The sequence below is a fragment of the Dipodomys ordii genome, unplaced genomic scaffold (assembly GCF_000151885.1).
Source record: "Dipodomys ordii isolate 6190 unplaced genomic scaffold, Dord_2.0 Scaffold6, whole genome shotgun sequence".
NCBI lineage: Eukaryota > Metazoa > Chordata > Mammalia > Rodentia > Heteromyidae > Dipodomys > Dipodomys ordii.
The window spans coordinates 4,482,126-4,491,054 of NW_012267222.1; the positions used below are offsets into that span (position 1 = coordinate 4,482,126).

Consider the following 8,929-nt stretch of genomic DNA (forward strand, 5'->3'; position numbering starts at 1 on the left):
AGATCCTAGGGCTTGAACTCAGGGCCTGGGCTCTATCCCTGAGCCTCTCTGTGCTAAGCCTGCCACTCTACCACTTGAGCTACAGCACCACTTCCGGCTTTTTCTGAGTAGTTTATTAAAGATAAGAGTCTCACCGAGTTTCCTGCCCAGGTTGGCTTCAAACTCTGATCCTCAGATTTCAGCCTCCTGAATAGCTAGGATTATAGGCCTGAGCTACTAGTGCCCAGATTGGTTTCTTTTTAAGGGTGGTTGTTACTGTTTTCTGTGTCTTTCTTTTGTTTTTTGAACGTCTTACAGATGGCTTCTTGAAAGTGTCTAGCAAGTCTGCCCTCCTCTCCTAGGAAGTATTTGCTGGTTTATTTTTCCTAGTGAATGGGCTGTACCTCCTTATATCTCGTGGGCCTTGTAATTTTTCTTTTGTTTGAAAATTGGATATTTGAGTTCAGACTGGAAATCAGACTCCCTTTTCCCAGGGTTTGCTGACATTTATTTTTGCACTTCGTTCAAAGATCACAGAAAATAAAATCTAAAGATCTCTCTTTCTCTCTTTTTCTCTTTCCCTTTCCCTCCCCCTCTCTCCCTCTCCCTCCTTCTCTCCCTCTCTCCTTCATATAATAGCTGCACCTTTACCTGGGCATGTGTGGTGACTTGTGGGTGCTTTAGGGTCACCTAGATTTTAAGTGTTTGCCTCCCCAAAAGAGAGAAAGAGAAAAACCAAGGTGGAGTCTGCATAGAAAGCAAAGAGCACTGGCTCTTTAAATCTCCTGGAGTTCCTTCAGCTGAGGTAAAGGAGGAGGAGGGGTGCAGCAAAGGCTGTCCCCCTGCTTGCCCACCCCTCTAAGATAGAAGCAGGCAGCAGGCAGAGCCTCGCTTTCTAATTTCTGGAGGACTGGGTTTTTAATGGCCGGCCCTGAGCTGTTTTCAGGAACGCATGCCTTGCTGCTCCCCACCTCCAGATTGACCGCAGCTCCCAGAGTGAGTCAAGCTATCCTCTGGAGAGGGCCGGCCTTAGTTATGACAAGCCAGGCGCTGGTGGCTCACGCCTGTCATCCTAGCTACTCAGGAGGCTGAGATCTGAGGATCATGGTTCAAAGCCAGCCTGGGCAGGAAAGTCCATGAGACTCTTATTATCTCCGATAAACCACTAGAAAATCAGAAGTGGCACTGTGGCTCAAGCGATAGAGCACTGGCCTTGAGCTGAAGAGCTGAGGGACAGCGCCCAAGCCCAGACAAAAAAGAAATAGTTATGACATGGTCACTGCTGCTCTGCCTTCTCTGAGAATCCTCTCCCTATCTTATTTTCAAAGAAAAGAATGAGTATGTCGTTTGAAGATGGCTAGATAAGATCTTGCCAAAAAGCCAATGTTCTGCTACTTGCTGTGTCTTTATTTTAAAAAAAAATTAAGCCGGGCGCTGGTGGCTCACGCCTGTCATCCTAGCTACTCAGGAGGCTGAGATCTGAGGATCATGGTTCAAAGCCACAGGCTGGAGAGACCGTGAGACTCCTATCTCCAATAAACCACCAGAAAACCGGAAGTGGCGCTGGGCTCAAGTGGTAGAGCGCTCGCCTTGAGCTGAAGAGCTGAGGGACAGCGCCCAGGCCCAGAGTTCAAGCCCCACAACTGACAAAAAATAAATAAGTAAAAATAAATTAATAGAAAAATAGATGAGGGATGAACCCCGGCATGACTCAGGCTAAAGTATTTAAACGGTGTCCGTGGTTGCCTGGTGGTGGTGGTAAAGAATGCTAAGATGGGTATGTCAGACCTGAAGGAGCCAGTCAGGACGTTGCAGACGTGACTTTCAAATCTTCAGATGGCATTAGCATCAAATAACACACCTGCTTGTGTTCTCTTCTGGAGAGCCGTGTTGCCTGTGCAAACAGAAGTTCAGCTGAGCACTCTGCAGAGCCCGTGGGCTGTATCCAGGAGAAGACATCAGCTGAGCAGCCGTGAAGATGTCCCCTCGCCCCTCAGCTTCTGCCTCTGTGTCTAGCTGAACCCCAGCTGGCGTGACCAGAGTCCTCATCAACAGTCTCCTGTTCCTGACACATTAAAACTGCCCATTAGAATGGCCCTCTAGCTTAGCAGCCTGCTCAAAGGATTGGACTGCCTCTGAAGAGGTATGTGGACTACAGAACTTTATTTCCTGTGTCACCCCCGACCTAATCTAACCGGAAGTGTAGCAGAGTGAGCTCGGGCGTGAGCAGAGGAGCTGACCTCCTTTGTGTTCCAGGCTGATCCTGATAGAGCGAAGGCCTCTCTGCGCTGGGGAGACGCCCTGCCGGTGTTGGCACACTCTCCCTGTTCTTTGAGGCCGCACAGCTTGGTGCTTCCCCTCCACCTCCCCAGCACCCTGCAGCACCCAGTCCGGTAGTGGATCTGAAACACTTAAGTCTTTAGGTTCCATTTTTACCTTGATTCCAAGAGATGTATTGCATTCTGGTTTTCCACTTTTCATTGAACTTCTGAAAGTATTTCCTTAAAAATCTATCGCGCTAAAAGGGGCTTATTACTTGGAAAATTAAAATTAACATCGGATTTGTAATCCGATTTGGTTTTAAAATGGTTGTACAGAGTTTCGAATATTACATAGGCTAATAGGTTCTTCACGCTTATGTGTTTACACGCTGTCTTGCCAAAACTAACCATTAACCTTTTCTTTTCAATGGACTCAAAAGAGGTCTCTCCGTGCCCACCAGAGGTCTGACTGGCACTGCCTTTTGTTTGCTCTTGCAAAAGGGTAAGTGTTTGGGGTTTGCAAGTGAGGAAAATGCTCAAGGGAGCCCAGCGACCCCAGCCCTCCAGGACGCCAGCGTCCCCAAGAGTCAGGCCCCCTGGCCAGGGCTCCCCCGGCCACCAAGAGCTGCCTCTCAAGGGGTGAGTGTGAGCGTCTGCTCAGCCGGAGCGCTCACCTGGTGCTCCTTCCACAAGCCCGCCATTCCCGCACGTGAGGTTCACACCCTGCAGGCAGAGCACGGGAGCAAGGCGAAGGCTGAGCCTCTGCTTTGCTGTGTAACTTACAGCACGTGAACTTCCTTTTTCTTTTCTTTTTGTTGTTTTGTTTTAGGAAAATACTTTTCCTCTTTGATGTTTCATAGCTTTTTGTAAATGCAGCCTCATGATGAGGAAAATCGGCCTTTTGTCCATGATGGCTTCTGGACCCTTCTCTAGTCTGTAGCTCAGACCCACCTTCCTTCCTTCCTTCCATCCTTCCTTCCTTCCACCTTCCTTCCTTCCTTCCTTCCCTCTACTCCCTCTTTTGTGCCAGTCCTGGAGCTTGAACTCAGGGTATGGGCACTGACCCTGAGCTTTTTTGCTAATGGATAGCACTCTATTACTTGAGCCACAGTTCCACTTCCAGCTTTTTTTTTTTTTTCCGGTCAGTTGTGGGGCTTGAACTCTGGGCCTGGGCACTGTCCCTGAGCTCTTCAGCTCAAGGCTTAAGCCACAGTGTCACTTCCAGTTTTCTGGTAGTTACCTGGAGATGAGTCTCATGGACTTTCCTGCCGGTGCTAGCTTTGAACCTCGATCCTCAGGTCTCAGCCTCCTGAGTAGCTAGGATGACAGGCGTGAGCCACTGGCGCCCGGCTTTTTTTTTTTTTTTTATGTGATTAATTGGACATAAGAGTCTCATGCAGGGTTTTCCTGCCCGGGCTGGCTTCAAACTGCGATCCTCAGATCTCAGCCTCCTGAGTAGCCAGGATTACAAGTGTGAGCCACCAGCTCCTGGCCAGATCTCCTTTCTAGTCGTTATTTTCTGGGTAGTAATTCTGTCTTGAGGCATTATTGAAAGTAGTTCTCACGTTGCCTTGGACATTTCTTGGACTTCTCTAGCAGTAAGCAGTGCTGCTCAAATCCTCCTGTTTCATAAATAGATAACTCTCAAATGCTACTCCATCTTGGTAGTTAAATGATGTCTGAGGCTTTGGTGATGGATCAAGTTGTGTGGTAGTTTCCACACAAAAAAACTGATCAGCCTGTGTGCTGTCCACGGTGACCTTAGCAGGAGGTCACCGTTCGTATGACTCGGCCTTCCTTGGAGCTGCAGGGCGACCGTGTCCCTGGCCTTCTCTGATGATCTGCGCCCTCTCTCTTCCATTGTTTTCCAACGGCTGCTCATTCCTGGCCTTAGCACGCATCTTATGGAGTGTGTATTATGCTAGGCTTGCTTTGAAACTGGTGCTTGTCACGCTTCGGGTCTCAGCGTTGGTAGGAGCGCCCGAGCGCACGGCGAGGCTGTGCCGGCCCCCGCGGGCCCAGGAAAAACTGTAACGTTTTTGTATTCATGACTGATAATAAAGAAGCTGATACTAAACTGTGTTTTACAGGCTTCAGTGTTTCATAAATATTACCCAAAAGGCTTTATTTTTCGTGGGTCAGAGGTCAAGATTTATGAAGAACAAGTTGATAGCCGGGCCAGTGGCTCAGGCCTGTAAGCCTAGCTACTCAGGAGGCTGAGATCTGAGGATCACCGTTCAAAGCCAGCCCGGGCAGGAAAAGCTGTGAATTTTTTATCTCCAATAAATCACCAGGAAGTGGGAAGTGGCCCTGTGGCTCAAGTAGCTGAGCACTTAGCCTTGAGCTGAATGAAGAGCTGAGGGACAGCATTCAGGCCCAGAGTTCAAGCCCCATGACGGACAAAAACAAGTCAAATGAATTAAGTAAAACTTCAGAATAATTCACAAGGCAAATTTAGTGCAAATTGAACATTTGTTTTAATTTAATTTATAATTACGTGGATTTATCATTTTTAAATGGTTGTTAGTATTCTAATTGGGTATCATTTAACTGCAAACTCTGCAAAATTTGAGACGTTTTCTTGGGCTGTTTCAGTAAGCCTTTTTCTCGGTGCGTCCGGCACTGAGTCGCTGGAGGCTTCGCCCCCGGTGCGCTTTCCCATCCTGCTTAGTCCCACCCGGTCCCCTGAGGCCTGGCGGGGTCCTGAGTGCACGGCCGACAGGACTTGCCATGTGGGTTGCCGGCCGAGCCAGCCTCGCCGAGTAACATCACTCCTATCTAGCAGCGTCCCCTGTGGCTTATAGCGCCGACCAACCTGGCACCACAGAAAAGCACCCACAAATTCAGACTCAGAACAAGATCCGGAAGCCAAGAGCTCTTAAGTGTTATGCCTCTGAAATCATTTGCACTGTTCTGCAGCACAGCTGACAAGCAGCAGCACGGCTGGCTGGGTGGATAGGTCCCTGAACTTTGCAGGGATTCGCATGGCCTGTGAAATCAGGGTGCAAAGCTGGCCCCGAGGCACAGGGGTCAGACACCCCGCTGCGGGGGGGCGGGGGGGCTCCAGAACCTCAAGGTGAATGCCTGGAATCACTGGAAAGATGTGTTGGACTGCGATGGAGGAAGCTGGCGTCTCGCTGCCGTTCCTTGGGAAGCCTGCCCCTGCCCCTGCTCCTGGAAGTGTCTTGCCCTGCAGGCATGCCAAATTTGGGAAACTTGTGATGTTTCCAGGGTCAGTGCCGTCTCCTGGCACCTGCTGGTGGGTGGGTGTGTTTCTCCTTGTGTGTGTACCTCTTGTTGCACGCACATGCATGCCCCAGAGGGCACAGTGAGCATACACATGTGTGTCTTTAGGATTGGTCACAGGCGGTGCACCCCCTCACCCCCTCACATTCAAGTCCTGCCTCAGCCAGCTGGACCCCCAGTGGGTTTCCCCGCCCCCCCCCCTGCCTAAACACAGCCATCGTCACCTGGATTCAATGAATAATCCTGGAGCTCACTGGGGCCACAGCAGAACAGGCTCAGTGCTGGAAGAGTGGCGGTTGCGGGGCTCTGTCTGCAGCTCGCGAGGCTGAGCAGTCAGCCCACGCTCATCTCACGGGAGGCACGCAGCGCCAGGCTCCCCGCCCCGCCTCCCGGAGCCTTGCTTCAAGCTGCCACACTGCTGCTGTTTAAAAGTAGGCATTTACACCAGGGCCCCGTGCTCACGCCTATAACCTAGCTACTCAGGAGACTAAGAGCTGGGGATCCCAGTTCAAAGCCACACCGAGCAGGAAAGTCCTTTAGACTTAACCACCAGAAATCTGGAAGCGGAGCTGTGGGACAAGTAGTAGGCATTAGTCTTGAACAAAAGAAGCTCCAGCACAGGGCCTAGGCCCTGAGTTCAAGCCACAGGACTGGTACAAACAACAAAAGTCATTTACATGGTCATTGTCAGGGTCTACATGATACCGCTAACTTCATTTATTTGAGTGGTTTGTAGTCTAGTGATTTTGGCTAAATGCTTTCAAAACTCTCTTCTTGCTGTTTGCACCCCCCCCCATATGTATATATGCAGAAACCCACATGCTGCAGACAGGCACCACCAGTACTTCCCAGCCCAACTGGTACAGTTTCAAGAAATCCTTGAAGGAGGGAAAAATCAGATTTGTAAGCGAGGCTCAAGTAAAATGACCAAGTAAAATGCAAGACAGGATTTATTTCCCAGAAGCGGGGAGCGGGGGAGCTTTGCCTCGCGGGTTCAGGTGCAGCATCCACGTTGCTCATCTACCAAGTGCTTGGGGGGGGGGCCCTCAAGTCAGACGCAATATTTCCAGAAGCATTCGGCCATAGCCCCTTGCTGCTGGTGCTGCTTCCTATTTCTTGCCAAGAGATGGTTCAGTATGGCGCTAGGATCTTGTCCAGGGAAAGCCTGAAACCAGAACATTCCAGAACAAGAGTTACTTGTCAGTGCATTACAGGTCCTCCCAGAAAGTTAGTCTGGTGGAGCCCAGGGCTGTGAGGAGCAGCATTCGCTGCCTCTGGCGGCAGCCATCCCCAGGGCCCCTCACAAGCGGAACCCCACGCCTGTCACTGTTCAAAAGCCGTTGACAGTGCGCTGCACATTTGCTGTCTCATGGTGCATCTCTGGGTGTGAAATTCACTGCTCTAGAGGTTTCCTCTTGGTTTTTTTTTTCATCTATGATGTAGTAGTGACGTCGCACGCGTCACCTTGGGCTCTTGGTGTTGACTTGGAATCCTGAGACAAGCGTCTGGGAGCTGGCTCTCAGCAGAGCGGCTCTCCCTGGCCGGCGGCTGGCCTTGCTGCGCGGGGTTCGGGGTGTCTAGCTTGTTTTGAAGCAGATCCTCGCTAGCTGACTCAGGTCAGTGTTTGGGGAAGGTCTCTGATGTGGGGGCAGGGGGCTTCGTACTCTTGTGTACACAGGGGTGCAGGCCTGGGAGGGGCGCTCTTTTTTTTTTTTTCCATCAGTTGTGGGGCTTGAACTCAGACCTAGGCACTGTCTCTGAACTTTTTCACTCAAGGTTAGCACTCTACCACTTTGAGCCACAGCGCCACTGCCGGTTTTCTAGTGGTTTATGGGAGAGCCGAGTCTTACAGACTTTCTTGCCTGGGCTGGCTTTGAACTGTGATCCTCAGATCTCAGCCTCCTGAGTAGCGAGGATGACAGGCGTGAGCCACCGGCACCTGGTGAAAGCACTGTGTTTTTGGGTACACAGGCAGGGTGTGGAGACTGGTTCGCCAGACGGGCAGCCCAAGAGCCCCGCAGGAGCCGCTGGGGCCGGCCACACCCCTGGAGAACCTCACTCCCCACTCCTCTGGCCCAGAGAGGCCTTTCTAGGGCTCTGTCCTCCGCTTGTGAGCATGTCTATGTCCACAGCACACCACAGTGCCTTGCAGGCTGAGCCCTGGAAACTCAGGGTGCAGGGTCTGACTCTGTGGGAGCAGCTGGGGCTGGGGTTCCGCATTTCTCACAAGCTTCTTGCAATTTCAGTGTTGCCGGGCCGTGGGCTGCGTAGCAGGCCCCCCTGACCCACACGAGTGGACAGCAGACTCAGGAGCAGGGACTCCCCAACTCCTTACCTACCACTTGTAATTTACCCCAGACCGGCACTTGGCAGGCAAGCTCTGGTTGCAAGCTCTGGTTGCCCTCGTGTTTCAGACACGTTCACGTTTCAGCTATAATTGCTCAGTTGTCTCAGGCTGTGATTTTCACAGTCCTCTTCTACTTTCTGAACTTGGAACCCTCACATCAGGGAACTCCCTTACCTTTCGGAGTCTCCCCTGGTGCTAGGAATGTCAGTTCCCCCATCTGGAAAACAAACGTTGACGGCAGCTTGTGATCTCTGGCTTGTGCTGATGCTCATTTTGAAGCATGCGCAGTAGAGTGTGGCCATGACGGTGGCCTGCTGACGCCAGGCCGGGGAACATGCTGCTGGGGCTTTCAGGAGCGACCCGCACTCAGCCGCGGAGCTCCTGTGGCTACACAACTAGTAAAAGGCTCCCTTGTTTCCCGAGGGTTCTGAGCATGGCGTCAGTGCGTGGAGAAATGACAGCCGATTCTCGGCCTTGGGGTCACACTAATCTTCATAGATTTCAAAATAACCCCAAGAGGCAGGTTAGTTTGCTTGTGTGTTTTAGAATCGTTTTTACTGAAGAAACAGGTATGGAAAGATGAAGTGATTCACTAAGGATTTTAGCAAGAGGGGAACGCATGACTTAAATTTGCATGCATTGGAAATGTACCCACTAGGGATCCTGCCCCTAAATAAATGGAGGCGTCAGTCAGAAAGTGACCTGGGGCGGGGGGGGGGGGCTGGGGGCCAGGACAGGGCCTAGGATTTTACCTTGTCCAGTAGCTGGGAGCCCTTTGCTGGCTTCCCTGGGCCCGTGGCGCTCCAGCACCCCCAGAGCCTGCAGCAGCACCTGGGAAAGTGAGGCGCGCTCCAGCTCCTCTGCAGCTCCCTGGGTTTCCTCTTGGGGGGCTGCAGAGTGGGGAGAGGGTGTCAGCCACGGGAGGTGAAGCCCAGGAGAACCTCACGCGGGAAGCTCATGGTTTGTCCAATTCACACGAATCACGGGGAGCGGGACCGGAGGGCTGCGCGGCGGCCTGCCCGCCCGGCGCCTCCTTCCCGTTCACACGCGCTGTCCGGGGCCTTGGCAGCTGGTTGTGCAGGGTTAGAGGCAAGGA

The 8,929-nt window shown here is 51.9% G+C and overlaps 1 protein-coding gene and 1 long non-coding RNA gene across 4 annotated transcripts in view; one reads left to right on the forward strand and one right to left on the reverse strand.

The window, feature by feature from the left end:
- Positions 1-2,995, forward strand: part of Per3 (period circadian clock 3) — a 42,976-nt gene extending 39,981 nt beyond the window's left edge. For all 3 annotated transcript variants that reach the window (XM_013034449.1, XM_013034458.1, XM_013034478.1), the window contains one exon: positions 1,863-2,995. In XM_013034449.1, the coding sequence (XP_012889903.1) occupies positions 1,863-1,955 (93 nt within the window). In that variant the 3' untranslated portion in view covers positions 1,956-2,995. The remainder of the gene's footprint in view (positions 1-1,862) is intronic.
- A 3,584-nt stretch (positions 2,996-6,579) lies between these two features.
- On the reverse strand, positions 6,580-8,698 carry LOC105999021. Its single transcript, XR_001175720.1, has 3 exons — positions 8,586-8,698; positions 8,008-8,050; positions 6,580-6,651 (listed from the first exon to the last, which is right to left on the reverse strand). It is a non-coding gene; the product is annotated as an uncharacterized LOC105999021 (long non-coding RNA).
- Positions 8,699-8,929: the final 231 nt, after the last annotated feature.